This window comes from Arabidopsis thaliana, chromosome 2 (genome assembly GCF_000001735.4).
Source record: "Arabidopsis thaliana chromosome 2, partial sequence".
Taxonomy (NCBI): domain Eukaryota; kingdom Viridiplantae; phylum Streptophyta; class Magnoliopsida; order Brassicales; family Brassicaceae; genus Arabidopsis; species Arabidopsis thaliana.
Window position 1 is genome coordinate 5,322,444 of NC_003071.7, and position 16,240 is coordinate 5,338,683.

The 16,240-nt window shown below is 41.7% G+C and overlaps 1 protein-coding gene and 3 pseudogenes across 4 annotated transcripts; 2 read left to right on the forward strand and 2 right to left on the reverse strand.

Annotated features, from left to right (window-relative positions):
• Positions 1-459: 459 nt before the first annotated feature.
• Positions 460-1,181, reverse strand: AT2G12945 (uncharacterized protein; the record flags this gene model as incomplete). Its single annotated transcript, NM_147308.1, has 3 exons — positions 460-536; positions 825-884; positions 965-1,181. 3 exons carry the CDS (start codon positions 1,179-1,181, stop codon positions 460-462), a joined length of 354 nt encoding a protein of 117 aa, NP_671843.1.
• Positions 1,182-2,729: 1,548 nt separating this feature from the next.
• On the reverse strand, positions 2,730-4,625 carry AT2G12950 (annotated as a pseudogene; the record flags this gene model as incomplete). The annotated part of the gene is made up of 1 exon: positions 2,730-4,625.
• A 1,225-nt stretch (positions 4,626-5,850) lies between these two features.
• Positions 5,851-6,641, forward strand: AT2G12960 (annotated as a pseudogene; the record flags this gene model as incomplete). The annotated part of the gene is made up of 1 exon: positions 5,851-6,641.
• Positions 6,642-9,466: 2,825 nt separating this feature from the next.
• On the forward strand, positions 9,467-13,330 carry AT2G12970 (annotated as a pseudogene; the record flags this gene model as incomplete). The annotated part of the gene is made up of 1 exon: positions 9,467-13,330.
• Between the last annotated feature and the right edge of the window lie 2,910 nt (positions 13,331-16,240).

Sequence of the window (16,240 nt, forward strand, 5' to 3'; positions counted from 1 at the left end):
ATTTGTAGAGTTCTCTCAGCTTGGTTCCTTTGGATGGTAAGTGTGTTGACTAGGTTGGGGAAGACTGTGTGGTGCGTATCTCTCCCTCATAAAAAACTTAAGTACTTATCTACGTTGAGTTCCCATTATAGATAATCTCTCTCACGTCTTGCAAACTCAGAAGATTCAGGTCCAAAATACTCATAATCATTTTCTAGAAATAACCTGAGTTTTGTTTGGTAGGTTCCGGTGGGGTTGGATAGTAGTGGGTCTCGTCGAGTGCCATATTTCAGCTCGTCTTCTCTTAGATTACTGATTCTTGAGTCTCTCTCAGCTATGTAATCATATGGTTTATGTAACGCCTCAACCGCCCCTACCAATGGGCCTCACGTCCTCTCTCGGGCCCATGGGCCCACCTCTGTCCGACGGTGGGTGAGCCATGTGCGAGAGGCTTTAAATACTTGTTACCGACCCTTCAAATCACCACATGATCTTTCCCCATGCTTTGTCCTCATTCACATTGTTCCGATAATCACTTCCCGGAAGGGTCACCCATCCTGAAACTACTCTATCCCAAGTACGCTTAACTGTGGAGTTCTCTCAAGATGTTTGATAGAAAAGATAAGTGCAATTTGGTCACATAGGTGGCCAAATCAATTCTTCAAACTTCTCCGCATGCACCACCATATTCCTGAAACCGGGGTGTTACAGTTTACGTCACATTGATGTTCTCTGAGTCACTTCTTGAGTTATTTTATGTACTACTCGTGGATTTGTGTGAAAGAACTTGTGTCTCGGTTTTACTTGACGTGATGCTGTAGGCAGTCAATAAAAGAAAGTGTGACGGTCAATCTTATCTTCACGCCTTTGAGGACTTTGGCAATGGTATTCCTTCGTTGTTGCCCCTTTATAGTCCATGACTTCTCTTTGCTTAACATAATTTTCTTTTCCTGAAAAAGAAATATCTCGAGTCAATGGAGATTACGAATCATGGCTGCAAAATCATCATTAAATTTAATCCATGGTTTACAATAGCCTTTATTGGTTATGTATGAGTCAGGCGGTTCAGGTTCTTGTATTTCACAGCCAAGTTCATCCTCAAAATCTGATTCAGAGTACTCTTCATGCCATAGTTTTTCATACCTCTCATTGAAACACATCTCTTGGTTGGTTTCTTCCTTCTCCATATCGTATGATGTCATTGTTGCTCTCTTTTTTTGTGGAATTCCTTCAACAAACAAGACAAAGATGTATCAAACGTAAATCAACAAAATAAGGTAAAGAGGACAAAATATGGAAACTTTTTATTTTCTAAAATCAATGCAAAAATAAAATTCGAAAATCTAAAGTATCAAAACAGAAAACGAATTTTAATTTTTCTTTTCTAGTTTTATGAAGATAAAAGTTTTTCAAACTTCAACAAAATATGATTTTTATGGTTGTTTATGTTCTGTTTTTAATAAATCAAAAGTAAATAATAAACTAAAGGATTATTTTTATATAAAAAATAAAGATACTGAAGCAAATAAACAATAGCAAAGGAAGAAACTAGTTTTATTTCGTTTTTAAATTTATAAAAATTAAACAACAAAACGGAAATAGTAAAAGATATACAGTTGGTTGAAGAGATACAACCTTGGGGATATGAGCTTTTGAATTTATGATACCAAGATGATGCAAGAATTGGAGCAAATCTAACTTTAGATCACTTGATGATCAATGCAAGAATTTGAGCAAATCCAACTTTAGAACACTTTATGATCAAGAGTTCCAAGCTTGCCACTCGGAAGGTGGGATGATGAAGGTGGGTGATCTGACACAATGGCGATCATTTCTCTCGCGTGGGCTCGATTTAAGGGGAATTGATGGATAGATGGGTGATTGAATTGCTCAATCAGTGGGGTAGTCGACTCACTCGATCAATGAACAAATGAAGGATGTTGAATCCCTCAACAAACTTAATCCGCATATTACTGAAGTACTTAGTGATTCACTCACAAAGAACTACAAACCAACTGAGAAAGACACAACTTTGACTAGAAAACGTTTCTACACCTTTTAAATGATCAAGGATCCTTTACAATGAACGAAATAATTAGCTTATATAGACTAAATACAATAGTCTACTACTTTAAATCAAGAAACAAATCGCAATATTTAATGAAATATGGTCTTGGACATTATTGTAGAATCTGTCCAAATAAGGCAAGTGAGGTGTGCCTTGTATCTTCTCAACTTGGGGAGGAAATTGTGACGCCTTGGGAGATTCCTTATGCTCTGGAATGTCTTAAGCAGACGCTTAAACAAAAGGGGAAAGAGCCATGACACAATGATGATAAACGGGTCCACATATGGTAAGTATAGCTCATAATTGATCCGTCTGATCAAGTGTGGTGTGGTGTATCTTAAAGCACATAGTGAAGCCTCTAAGTGAACTAGAAACTCTCGAGACCGTGAAACAAAGCTTTGATACTCATCCAAATGTAGAATAAAGAAGATTTCCTTGTGAAGCTTCATTCTGTGTGGTACATCAAAAGGTAGTTCAGCGAGTAGATTAGCAAGTAGTTCAACAAGTAGTTCAGTGAGTAGATCAGCAAGTAGTTCAACGAGTAGTTTAGTCGGTCTGTCAACAAATACATCAGCTATATGTACTTTTGATATCTTCAAATCAATTTTTTGTAAATGATTCCTTGATGAATTGATGTTGTCTCGTTAATTTTTTTTTGAGGTAAACCCATTGGGCAAACCCTATACTGCTCACATTTACAACCTTTAGGCTTAGCGCGATTTCGAACATATGATTTGAAGTATCCCAAAGTCTTGTAGATAAGTGAGTTAAGTAAGTTTCTAGTTGTGTAAATATATAAACATAAGAATGTAAAAAAAAAAAAAACTCAATCGGATATATCCAACGAAATGGAACTGGCCCACCGAGTTTTGCCACTACTGTGAGATGTACTACTAAATGTACCAACACAGTGAAAAATGATGGAGGAAAAAGCATCTTCATACGACATAAAGTCTAAACAATACGATCTTGTAATTGATCAAGCTCATCGTTATCGAGAACCTTTGCAGAGATATCCCTAGAAAAATGACAAAGCTCGACAATGGCTGATGCAACTTCTGTTGGCAATGCATTCTTAACTGCGACGGAAAACAAATCTCTCATTATCACGTGACAGTCGTGGTTTTTAAGCCTGAAAACTTTTAACTTTTAACATTAACACAACTTGAGAAATAAGAAGCATAACCATCACGGAGTTTTACATTCTTTAAGAGACTTAAGGAAATGTCTTTCCCATCATTGTTCAGAGTAAAACATGCAGCTTTATACTTCTCATTATCATCAGGCCACAAGTCAGAACGTATACCTAGTTCACATAGATCTTTTTTAGCACTCAGATTATCTTTTGATTTTATTTTATTTTGTCATCTAAAAATGTGTAAACTAAATTGTCAAACCCATTCCTCTCTATACGCATGACATCCAAATTGTGCTGCAACATAATAAATTCTCAATAAGACAACTCAACAAATATTTTTTTTCTTCCATTGCTGAGTACCACTTGTAGTAACACTTACTGAAGCACCACTTCGATCTCTTTTTCTTCCAACTAAGCGTGGTTCTTACGTAGAGTAACATTAACTTGTTCTACTTGATGGATAACTGTAGAACCTGAAAATATGGTCGGTGGAAATGTGGTTTCTATTGTTCTGCCAAAATTACTTTTATCTTGACGATAACAATGATCTTGAGGAAGAAAACGGTTGTGACCCATAATTGTTTTTTTCCCATGGCGTAAACGTTCTCCGATGCCATCAAAATTACAACTTGGACAAGCCAAGGTCGAATACGTATTGCAGCCTGACAAACTTCCAAGACTGGGAAAATCACTAACTGTCCACATAATGGTTGCTCGCATTTCAAATGTTTGATTTGTGTAACCATCTAGTGTTTTAATTCCATTAGACCACAATTCCTTCAAATCTTTGATAATTAGTTGCAAATAGACATCAATTTCTTTACTAGGCATATGCTTTCCAGGGATAACCATAGAGATGATCATTTATGTTTGCTGCATTGCCATCCATGGTGGAAAATTATAAGGAAATAATATCACTGGCCATATGCTATAATTAGTACTCATGGTCCCAAATTGGTTAAAACCGTCAGTTGCTAAACCTAGTTTAAAATTTCTTGGGTCATATGCAAATTCAGAATATGTTTTGATCAAATGCCTTCCAAGCACTTCCATCTCTTGGATGTCGAAGATTCCCATCATTATTACTAGAAGTTATGTGCCATTTCTATGGGATACAATTTTTGATGACATGAATAAACGTTGAGGTCGGGGCTTTAGAGGAAAATAACGCAAAAATTGCAGGAGCTTTACTCGTTATGTTCTCTGATCAAGTTCATGTACTCTTTACTTAAGTTGTTTCTTTCCAACGAGAGGCTTTACAAACTTTGCATGTTTCTTTGGACATGCATGAATTGACTCATAAGTCAATCCTAGTTTGCGAATAAATGTTTTCATGTATTTAAATGAACCTGGCAATTTGGCATGCGTAAATGCTTCTTTCAGCAAATCAAGTACCATAGATATCCCCTTGTCGCTAATTCCACACATACATTTGATATTTGAGTCCTTTCTAGTCTTTTTCTGGTTTTACATGTTTGGGATTCATTTGGAGATAATGGAGCATTCTGAAGGAAAATAGAGAATTTATGCTTCTCAAGAAATTCAAAGACGAAAAACCGCGTAGGTGTCGAGCGACAACACCCCTGGTGTCGAGCGACACCAATACCTGACGGCAATTCGAAGACGCAACTTATTGATGTCTTGAAGATTTTCAAATTCGGCCCAGAACTTTCCCTTATTTCTAAAGAAAGTCCATCACGTTTTTAGGTCATATATATAGTTTTAAAGGTCATTGTTTAGACCTAAGCTTGGAAAGGCTGATCTCCTTTTCTCTTTTGTACTTGGGAGCAAAACCTTATGGAGACTCCCTTTAGAGAAGATCTTTCTTACTCTATCTCTTGTTCTTTTCATTATTGAAATCTTATTTAGACTATGATTTGTGTTTCTTTGATCATGTTAGAGTAGTTTTCTTGTTAGGGTTAGGGTTTCTCATTATGGATTTAGATGATTTAGTAGATTTCTCCCTTGCAAGGTTATCTGTAGGATTCTTCATGTTAAATGTTCTTAATGCTAGTTTTAGAGTAACTAACTCGAACTTGATATTAGACAATAGGTATACCCACCATAGGTACATGTTATCAGAACTATCATAGATGAACTTAAGGATTTAAGAAAGAATAGGTAGGCTCATAGAAGAGCTCTGGTTTAGATACGTAGGTGAACTAATCAAACTTGATAATAATGCATGCTTAAGTATAGGATTTCTCGGCTTCTCCGGTAATTTTTAGCTCTAGGCCGAGAGTTTCGCGGAACACCACTTGTTTTTCTAATATCATAGTTTGAGTTCGAGATTGGTGCGATAAAAACCTAGCTATTAATCGATCTACTAATCATTTGTTTCATGAGAATACCATAAGCCTAACGCTTTTATGATCTTGTCGTACAACCTCAAAATCTGCTATTGCTTACTTTTTGTTTCTTTTTATTTTTATTACTATTTTACTTAGCTTAATTCGATAGTCATTAGTTTACTGCGTGATCTGAGAACTTTGTGAATTCGATCCCTAAGTGCTGCAACTGACCTCTTTATTTGAGAGAGTGGTCTTAGGATTAATTTGACTTATATCGTCGTTGCCAAAGTTCTCTGTGATTCAACATTAGACTAAGTGTAGAATTTAGCCTAAGTGTTTATTTTCTTTATTTTGTTACTCACGCGTTTTCTTTCTTCTTTTTCTTGTGACAAGGGAACTACAAGATGGAATGTAACAAACTGCTGGCAAATTTCGACGACAGTGTCGAACGACACCATTAGGGTGTCGATCGACACAATTTGCAGAATAGACCAGCTACCATAGGCGACTTCAACAGAGCTGATCTTTTCTACTCCAATCGATCAACGATCCAGCTACCTCCTTTTATAAGAGAAGACTTTGCCATTCACCCTGCCTACTATAATCTTGTTTCACGAGGAAAGTTTCGAGGTGCTTCTAATGAATCACCAGTAGATCATCTAGAAGTCTTTGAAGACTTAGTGTCCTCAATCAAAGCAGATGGTCTACCAGCTGATTATCATTTTTGCAAACTCTTCCCACACTCTCTCGCGGGCAGAGGGACATTATGGCTGCGACAACTAGAACCAGGTTCACTAACCAATTGAACTGACACGAAGAACGCATTCATGATCCACTTCCTTGATTATTCAGTGGACGAATTACTGAGGGAGAAGATCTCTTCGTTTTCTCAAGATTCAACAGAAGGTTTGAAGGCAGCTTTGATCAGATTCAAATCATATCAGAGGGATTGCCCTCAACATGGTTTCCAGGAAAGCCAGCTCATCAACATATTCTTCCGCGCAATCGATAAGCAGTATCGGTTTTGTTTTGATGGTGCAAGTGATGGCAATTTCATGAAAAGGACTCCAAGCGAAGCATTGGTACTTATAAACAACGCTATCACAAGTCTCTCAACTTAGGACATAGAAAGTGATCGGAGAAAAGCGGCTGAGGTTTCCGACAAGTGCAGAGCAGAACAAGGATCTACACACATTGCTTCTCCATATATCCCTTCTTACATCCAAGCCCACCCACCAACCGTTGCTCAGAGTAGAACTGAAGCCATGCTAGAGGAATTACTCAGACTTTCAAAATCGTTTTTTGAACTGAAAGCAAAAGCCAGGAAACTCCAGGAGTCTGCTTATAGAAATGAGAATCGAGTTGATTTTGACAGTGCATAGGTAGAGTCGACCCACACCGACCTTCTACAAGAAAAGTCACGTTGTGACAACGCTATCACGACCAAAGTCGGCCCCGACAGTGTCGACCGACACCACCTGGGTGTCGATCGACACAAGTACCACACAGATAGGCTAGTGTTGACGTTTGACAGAGTAGGATCGATGCCAAACACTAGTGTGACCCACACTCACCTAGTGGTGATCGACACTGGACTTAGACTGCACCAATATGCCTTGAATCTCCACCTATTACTAGACAAGTCTACACACCAGAAGTGTAACGTCCGTGAACCGGAAAATCGGTTAGGGTTTGTATTTAAATCGCCCGGTTCAATCGGTTGGGTTAATGAAAACCCTAGAGTGTGCCTTTAAAAGAAGGAAACTCGAAATTAGGGATTTTGTTAGCCACTTTTCGTTTTATAAAGGAGAAAAAGAGAGAGAAGGAGAAGGACCAAAATCGTTAGGGTTTGGGAGGAAACAGTTTCGACATACCAAATCGTTGTTAAAGGTAACGAAATTTGGTAGAGTTATTCCCAAGTCTTTTATCGTCATTCTCCTTTTTACAGAAGTGGATTTGGATTTAAATTCGTTGAGTTATTTGCAGTTTCGTGAGACACGTTTTCTCAGACGCGAATTAGGACTAGCGCGGATTGTAACTGTGATCGTGGTCTCATCTGGTTTCCGATCAATACAAGATTTTGGGGAAGCTTCATGACATCTAAGGATAGTGTTTCAACGGAGGGATTTGATAGTTAACGGTTGGTCTTTATTTTAGGGATTCGTCTTTGAGACTGTTTGTTTCTGTTTTTCAGTCCAGTTTGCTTCAACTTTGCTTTTGGTTGTGTGACTTGTTGTATGACATTTCTGAACTGTTTTAGATGCAAGGAGAGTCTTGTAACATCCCCGATCCGAACTAGGATCAAGGGGAAGGGCTGGGACGAGACTTGTAGAGAGTCGGGTGAGAAAACTCGTCCCAAGTCCTGAAGAAGGGCGGCCAATCGGGAAAAACACGAATGGCCAAGAGCCCGAGGGAAAGAAGATGGAGTGAATAGCTCGGGAAGCTAAGTAGGAAGCTAGGGCAGCTCAGCAAAACTCAGAGAAGGTTGGGGAAGCTCGGCCAACTCAAAGGGAAGCTCGACCAGCTCACCGGTAAGCTCGACCAGCTCGGGAGACTACTAGCTAGCTCCACTAGCTCGACCTAGCTGGATGGGGAGTGAGGCGGTTACTCGGCGGTTACCCGGACGGTTGCCGAACGGTTCCCCCGGCAGTTACCTTGAGCGGTTACCCGGCGGTTACCGGGCTATAAGGATGCGCCACGTGTGTGGTTGGGAAGGAAGCGCACTGAAGGATCCAGAAGGACCTAGAGGCGCCCGTTCGCAAGAACGGTTACTCGCCCCTTCCTTATAAATAACTCGCCCTTCGGCCAAGGAAAGAACACAAGTCCATACACCGAAACTCTCACCAAACTCAGAAAAGAAACGTGATCTTTCTAAGGGTGCGAGAGAACGGAACAAGATGGCCGAGTTAGAGACCATGGGCACTCCCGGCGGCCTTGGGCCGACGGAGGCCGAGGAAGCGAATGGTCGAACGACCAAGGTGAGGCATAACCGTACCGACCTTAGGCCGAACGGTCTTAAAAGGGCTCGGGAATTCGGTTGATGCGATCTATCCTTCTAATATTCTGTTCTAACGATTGAGTTATGTGTGGGGGGTGAAACATGGGGAGCATCATAGCATATGCATGATCGCTAAGTGTAAACTACGGCATACTCATGATTCGTTAATTTCAGGATTTGACCAAATTCGTGGGAAGGATTTGGCTTAGCTGCAAGGATGGTTGTTCGGGCAAGTGGGTGGTGTTTAAGTCAAAGTATTGGATCGAATGATTGTAATAGCCTATAGTGCAAACACTCATGTCGTTCGAAACCTTATATGAATAAAGTTGGCTTGTTTCTTTATGTGAATTTGTCTCTTTTTACTTATGAATCTCAGAATTTCCGCTGCCAATTACACTTAGAGCGAATTCGGATAGGACCCGAGGACACTTGAGTTATCCTCGGATGGGAACAACCTCACCGGACGGACAGCCCGGGATGGGACGTTTCAAGTCTCTCCTGAGTTTAATTGTTGTTAGAATCAATTTGTTAAGTTGAGTGCGTGACCATGAGCTTATCTGAGCGATTGGGTTGTATGATTTGTTTTGTGGGATGATATGTAGGTGTGGTGAATGTGTTTTTGGGTGAATTGTTCAATAACTGGTTCGTTATGTTGTATTTGTGATTATACCCCTTTTCTTTGCTTGTGTGTATAGCTGGTAGAAGGAAGGATCACCTCACTAAGTATTTGTGATAATACTTACGCATATCTTTCTTTTTGGTGCAGTTAAAGATAAAGTGTGATCGTGGAATCATGGCAAGGAAGAGAGGATGATCTAGGAACTCGTTTGATTTATTTTTGTGTTTTGGTTATTGGAACTGGTAAGGGTTGTGTTAGGATTGTTAGTCATCATTTATTTTGTTGGTTGAATTATTTATTTATTCATAAAATAGTATTTTTAACTTGCGGTTTAAATGTTGCTTTATTGGTTGTTTTTAATTAAGTATTTAAGGAAATATTTATTTACGCCACGAAGGCAACACTGGTGGAGACGGCTGATGAGGTAGAGGAGGATCTTCAGAGGAAGGTGGGGGCAGTGAGTCCAGCAGTACAGCCGAAGAAGACTCAGCAGCAGGAGGCACCTAGCAAGGGCGGCAAGCCTGCGCAGGGTAGAAGAGGAGGTGGGATCATCCTTCCAAAGCTGGACATGGTGGTCGTGCGAGATGCTTTTCTTGTGGGAGCCTTGACCACAAGGTAGCGGATCGCATGCAGCAAGCTAAGACGAGGGAGTGCTACCACTGTAGGGAGAGGACATCTCAGGCCGAATTGTCCTAAGCTGCAGTGGATGGCAGTGGCAGTAGTACAGTCGGCGCTGCAGCAGGGAGCGCAGGTGCAGCAGGGAGCGCAGGTGCAGCAGGGAGTGCAGCAGTTAGCACATATTGCAGCGGTACCGCAGTGCTACACTGCGCGTGAGAAAGGCTGTACCAGCAACAGAGCGATCATTGGTATGATTTCTGAGACTCAGACTTCGTGAATTATTTCTGTTAATTTGGATATCATTATTTTGTGATGAATGTTAGGGTTCCTAGCACATGAGGTTTGTGTAGGGACCTTATTAGTGAGGCGGTGTAGAGACCCATGTGTTGTTTGACTCTCGAGCATCGCAATTCTTCAGTTTGGAGCAGTTAAGGTTGCTAGAGGGCAGTTTCTGGCGGTTCTGGGGAGAGCTAATGGTGTGGATATTCAAATTGCAGGGGAGTCGATGCCAGCAGATCTGATTATCAGCCGTGTAGAGTTGTATGATGTTATTTTGGGAATGGATTGGTTGGATCATTATAGAGTACATCTTGATTGCCACCGTGGAAGAGTTTCTTTTGAGCGGCCAAAGGGGAGGTTGGTTTATCAGGGAGTGAGACCTACCTCAGGGAGTCTCATCATCTCAGCAATGTAGGCAGAGAAAATGATCGAGAAGGGCTGCGAGGCTTACCTGGTGACGATATCTATGCCGGAGTCTGTGGGGCAGGTAGAAGTGAGCGACATTTGGGTTGTTCAGGAGTTCAATCGTTGCAGGGATTATTACTATCACGGTCTGATCCTTTCACGATTGAGTTGGAACCAGGGACAGCGCCGTTGTTTAAGGCACCCTACAGGATGGCTCCAGCAGAGATGGCAGAGCTGAAGAAGCAACTAGAGGATTTGTTGGGTAAGGGATTTATTCTTCATAGTACTTCACCTTGGGGAGCGCCGGTGTTATTTGTGAAGAAGAAAGACGGGAGTTTTCGCTTATGTATTGACGACTAGGGGTTGAACCGGGTCACTGTGAAGAACAAGTACCCTTTGCCAAAGATCGATGAGTTGTTGGATCAGTTGAGGGGTGCTACTTGTTTCTCAAAATCGATTTGGCGTCGGGTTATCACCAGATCCCGATAGCGGAGGCAGATGTTCGCAAGACTGGTTTGAAGACAAGATATGGACATTTTGAGTTTGTGGTGATGCCTTTCGGTTTGACTAATGCACCTGCAGCGTTCATGAGGTTGATGAACATCGTGTTTCAGGAGTTTTTGGATGAGTTTGTGATCATCTTTATTGATGACATCCTGGTGTATTCTAAGAGTCCTGAGGAGCATGAGGTACATCTAAGGACAGTGATGGAGAAGCTGCGGGAGCAGAAGCTGTTCACTAAGTTGAGCAAGTGCAGTTTTTGGCAGAGAGAGATGAGTTTTTTGGGTCACATTGTTTCTGCAGAAGGAGTTTTAATGGATCCAGAGAAGATTGAAGCTATCAGAGACTGACCTAGACTGACGAATGCCACTGAGATCAGGAGTTTTCTTAGGTTGGCAGGATACTACAGGAGGTTCGTCAAAGGATTTGCGAGTATGGCACAGCCGATAACTAAGCTGACAGGGAAGGATGTTCCTTTTGTGTGGTCACCGGAGTGCGAGGAGGGTTTCGTGAGCCTGAAGGAGATGTTGACGACTACACCAGTGTTAGCATTACCAGAGCATGGGGAGCCTTACATGGTGTATACGGATGTCTCGAGAGTTGGTTTGGGTTGTGTTCTGATGCACCGTGGGAAGGTTATTGTTTACGCATCACGGCAGTTGAGGAAACATGACGGCAACTATCCTACTCACGATTTATTGGTAGCTGTGGTGATCTTTGCCTTGAAGATTTGGAGGTCTTAAGTATCTTCACTCAGCTAGAGCTAAACCTGAGGCAGAGGCGATGGATGGAGCTGGTGGCTGAATATGATCTGGAGATAGTCTACCATCCAGGTAAAGCTAATGTGGTTGTAGACGCGTTGAGCCGTAAGCGCATGGGTGCGGCTCCAGGGTAGAGTGTTGAGGCCTTGGTGAGTGAGATTGGTGTTTTGCGGTTGTGTGTTGTGACACGGGAGCCTTTGAGATTGAAGGGTGTGGATCGAGCAGATCTTCTGAGTAGAGTTCGGTTGGCTCAAGAGAAGGATGAGGGGTAGATTGCGGCTTCTAAGACAGAGGGCTCTAAGTATCAGTTCGCAGCTAATGGGACTATCCTTGTGCATGGGCGAGTTTGTGTGCCTAAGGATGAGGAGTTGCGGCGGGAGATCTTGAGTGAGGCTCATGCGAGCATGTTTTCCATTCATCCAGGAGCGACTAAGATGTACCGAGACCTCAAGCAGTACTATCAGTGGGTCAGGATGAAGAGGGATGTAGCTAACTAGGTCGTAGAGTGCTATGTTTGCGAGTTAGTTAAGACTGAGCATCAGGTGCCGCGTGGTCTGTTGCAGAGTTTACCCATTCTTGAGTGGAAGTGGGATTTTATCACGATGGATTTCGTGGCTGGGTTGCCTGTGTCGCGGACCAAAGATGCTATTTGGGTGTTTGTGGACCGTCTGACTAAGTCAGCACATTTTCTTGCCATCAGAAAAACCAATGGAGCGACGGTGTTGGCTAAAAAATATGTGATCGAGATCATGAAGTTGCATGGAGTACCTGTGAGTATTGTATCAGACAGGGATTCCAAGTTTACTTCTGCGTTTTGGGAACCTTTCAGGCAGAGATGGGTACTAAGGTGCTGATGAGCACGACTTATCATCCTCAGACAGATGGGCAATCTGAGAGGACTATTCAGACGCTTCAGGATATGTTGCGGATGTGTGTCTTGGATTGGAGAGGTCATTGGATGGATCACTTAAGTCTGGTAGAGTTTGCTTATAACAACAGCTATCATGCGTGTATTGGGATGTCTCCTTTCGAGGCGTTGTACGGGAGGCAATGCAGGACACCATTATGCTGGACCCAAGTGGGGAGAGGAGCATATATGGTGCAGATTATGTTCAGGAGACTACGGAGAGGATCCAGGTTCTTAAGCTGAACATGAAGGAATCTCAGGATCGATAGGGGAGTTATGCTGACAAGAGGAGGAGAGAGCTTGAGTTTGAGGTTGGAGACAAAGTGTATCTCAAGATGGCCATGTTGCGAGGTCCGAACATGTCTATCTCAGAGACTAAGTTGAGTCCGAGGTACATGGGTCCGCTCAGGATTGTTGAGAGAGTGGAACCAGTGGCATACAGGTTAGAATTGCCAGATGTTATGCGTGCGTTTCACAAGGTCTTTCATGTGTCGATGATGAGGAAGTGTCTTCACAAGGATGATGAGGTGTTGGCTAAGATTCCAGAGGATCTTCAGCCCAACATGACTTTGGAGGCGAGACCAGCGAGGGTTCTCAAGAGGAGGATCAAGGAACTTCGGCGGAAAAAGATTCCTTTGATCAATGTCCTGTGGGACTGAGATGGTGTGACAGAGGAGACTTGGTAGCCAGAGGCGAGGATGAAGGCAAGGTTCAAGAAGTGGTTCGAGAAGCAGGTTGTTGCATGACTTGCCTATCCTTGGTTTCCAGTTTCAGTCTTGTTGAGTTGCTGAGCTTTTGAGTTGCTGTTCTTATTTCTCTTTCATTTGTATTTTTGTTTGGAGTTGTAACGATCATGACATTTGATGAGTTATATGATGAGTATTTTTTCTTGGATTTGACTTGAGTTGTCTTATTTAAGAATGTGTTATGCGGTTTCCAAAAATGGAAAGTTTCCCAGAAAGGGCTTGTCTATTTTTCGAAAGTTTGAGTAAACAACCTAAGAGATAGGTGTGTTTACGAGATGGCCGAGAGTTGGTCATAAGGATATTCCCGAGGGGATATAATATAGGATGGATGGTGAGGCATAAAGGTGTCTTACGCGAATCAATGAGAGAGTCTGGAGATATGCTCAGAAGCATTTAGTATTGTTTGCTCGAGGGACATGAGGGTCCCAACGACTCGTGAGGAGCGGGGTATGCTCCTGAGGCACCGGTAACTCGAGGGACTTGGTGTCTTTAGAGTGCGAAGAGTACGGTGGCTTTGGGTGACGATCCGAGAGCACGCTAAGGGTGACGACCCGAGAGCGAGTTTTAAGGTATTATTTTCTCCAAGTGTCGTAACTTGATGACTTTGTGGCTGAGAGTGAGCCGACACAACTCAGGGTTTGACTTTGAGTGGGGAAGATAATACGTGTGATACCCGAGATACCGTAGGCCGAGGCCTAAGAGTGACAGTTTATGCTCGAAGACTGCTGTCTGAGAGTGGAGAGAGAGTTGTGAGCAACAATGACTAGTAAATCATAGATATATCGACTGGATAAAGAGACCTAGAGGGGTCGGGTTGAAGGGAGTGCGGACCATAGTGACGGTTGCACGGAGTTCCTCCGAGTGGTAGGGTGAAGCTAGATTCGACGATGAATCTATGTTAGTAGGGGAGAATTGTAACGCCCGTAAACCGGAAAATCGGTTAGGGTTTGTATTTAAATCGCCCGGTTTAATCGGTTGGGTTAATGAAAACCCTAGAGTGTGCTTATAAAAGAAGGAAACTCGAAATTAGGGCTTTAGTTAGCCACTTTTCTTTTTATAAAGGAGAAAAAGAGAAGGAGAAGGACCAGAATCGTTAGGGTTTGGGAGGAAACAGTTTTGACATATCAAATCGTTGTCAAAGGTAACGAGAATTGGTAGCGTTATTCCCAAGTATTTTATTGTCATTCTCCATTTTACAGAAGTTGATTTGGATTTAAATTCGTTGAGTTATTTGCAGTTTCATGAGACACGTTTTCTCATAAGCGAATTAGGACTAGCGGGGATTGTATTGTGATCGTGGTCTCATCTGGTTTCCGATCAACACGAGACTTTGTGGGACGCTTCTTGACGTCTAAGGCTAGCGTTTCAACGGAGGGATTTGATAGTTAACGGTTGGTCTTCATTTTAGGGTTTCGTCTTTGAGACTGTTTGTTTCTGTATTTCATGTCCAGTTTGCTTCAAGATGGTTTTTGGTTGTAACTTGTTTTTTGACGTTTCTGGACTGCTTTAGACGCAAGGAGAGTCTCTCAGTGGGTTTAATTGTTGTTAGAATCAATTTGTTAAGGTGAGTGCGTGACCATGAGCTTATCTGAGCGATTGGGTTGTATGATTTGTTTTGTGGGATGATATGTAGGTGTGGTGAATGTGTTTTTGGGTGAATTGTTCAATGACTGGTTTGTTTATGTTATATTTGTGATTATATCCCTTTTATTTGCTTGTGTGTATAGCTCGTAGATGAGAGGATCGCCTCACTAAGTATATGTGATAATACTTAAGCATCTCTTTTTTTGGTCCAGGTAAAGATAAAGTGTGATCGTAGAATCATGGCAAGGAAGAGAGGATGATCTAGGAACTCGTTTGATTTATTTTTGTGTTTTGGTTATTGGAACTGGTAAGGGTTGTGTTAGGATTGTTAGTCATTTTTGGTTTTGTTGGTTAAATTATTTATTTATTCATAAAATAGTATTTTTGACGTGCGGTTTAAATGTTGCTTTATTGGTTGGTTTAATTAAGTATTTATGGGAATATTTGATTATGTTTAATTAAGTATTTATGGGAATATTTCAACAAGTTTCTTGTCTACTGCCTCGACAGTCCAAGAGATTCCTCAGATGCGTTACATGGGTATCATGGATGTGATTCTACTTCAGTTGCCTCCGGTTGATATAGAGAAGTTGTCACCCCTTCTTCCAAGTGCTATGATACGAGATGATGCTTCAAAGACACAGGATGACAAGAGGCTGATAGTGCCTACATATCTCAGAGTTAGTCAATGACATACACTACAAGAAAACACGCCAGTTGCGAGGGAAGAAACCGTCGCTAGTCCCTCGCAAAGAGCAGTTAACGAGGGAATTGCGACGAATTTCAATTCCTCGCTAAACGCGCGTCGCAAAATCAAATCCATAGCAAGTTACTCGCAAAATTTGCGACGAACAAATTACCTCGCAAAGCACACGCAATTTACGAGGGACGTAATCCGTAGCAAATTCACGGCAAATTTCCGGTCTCGCAAGTTACTCGCTAATTTCGACGGACCATCTGCCTCGCGAGGGACGTACTCGGTAGCAAATTAGCTGCAACATAAGCCTCGCTCTTTCCTCGCAAGTTGCGAGGGAATCCGTCAGTAGCAAAGTAGTCGCAATTTTGTTGTCCCGCTAATGCCTCGCAAATTTTACGATGGATTTGCGTGGTTTTTCTCTGTAGTCGTAAATCCCTAGCAAAATTTACGATGGATTTGCGGTGAATGAGCGACTCTTTCATGTTTTGTTTTAAGCGTGATTACTGTTGAATTTAGGGATTACTGTTCTACTTAACAATATTAAATGATTTTCTTAATTGGATCTTTATACTAAACTTTTAATTTGAATACTAATTAAGAAACCTTAAACTCATATTTCAAGTACAGAAAACAAGCCAACAAATAATTT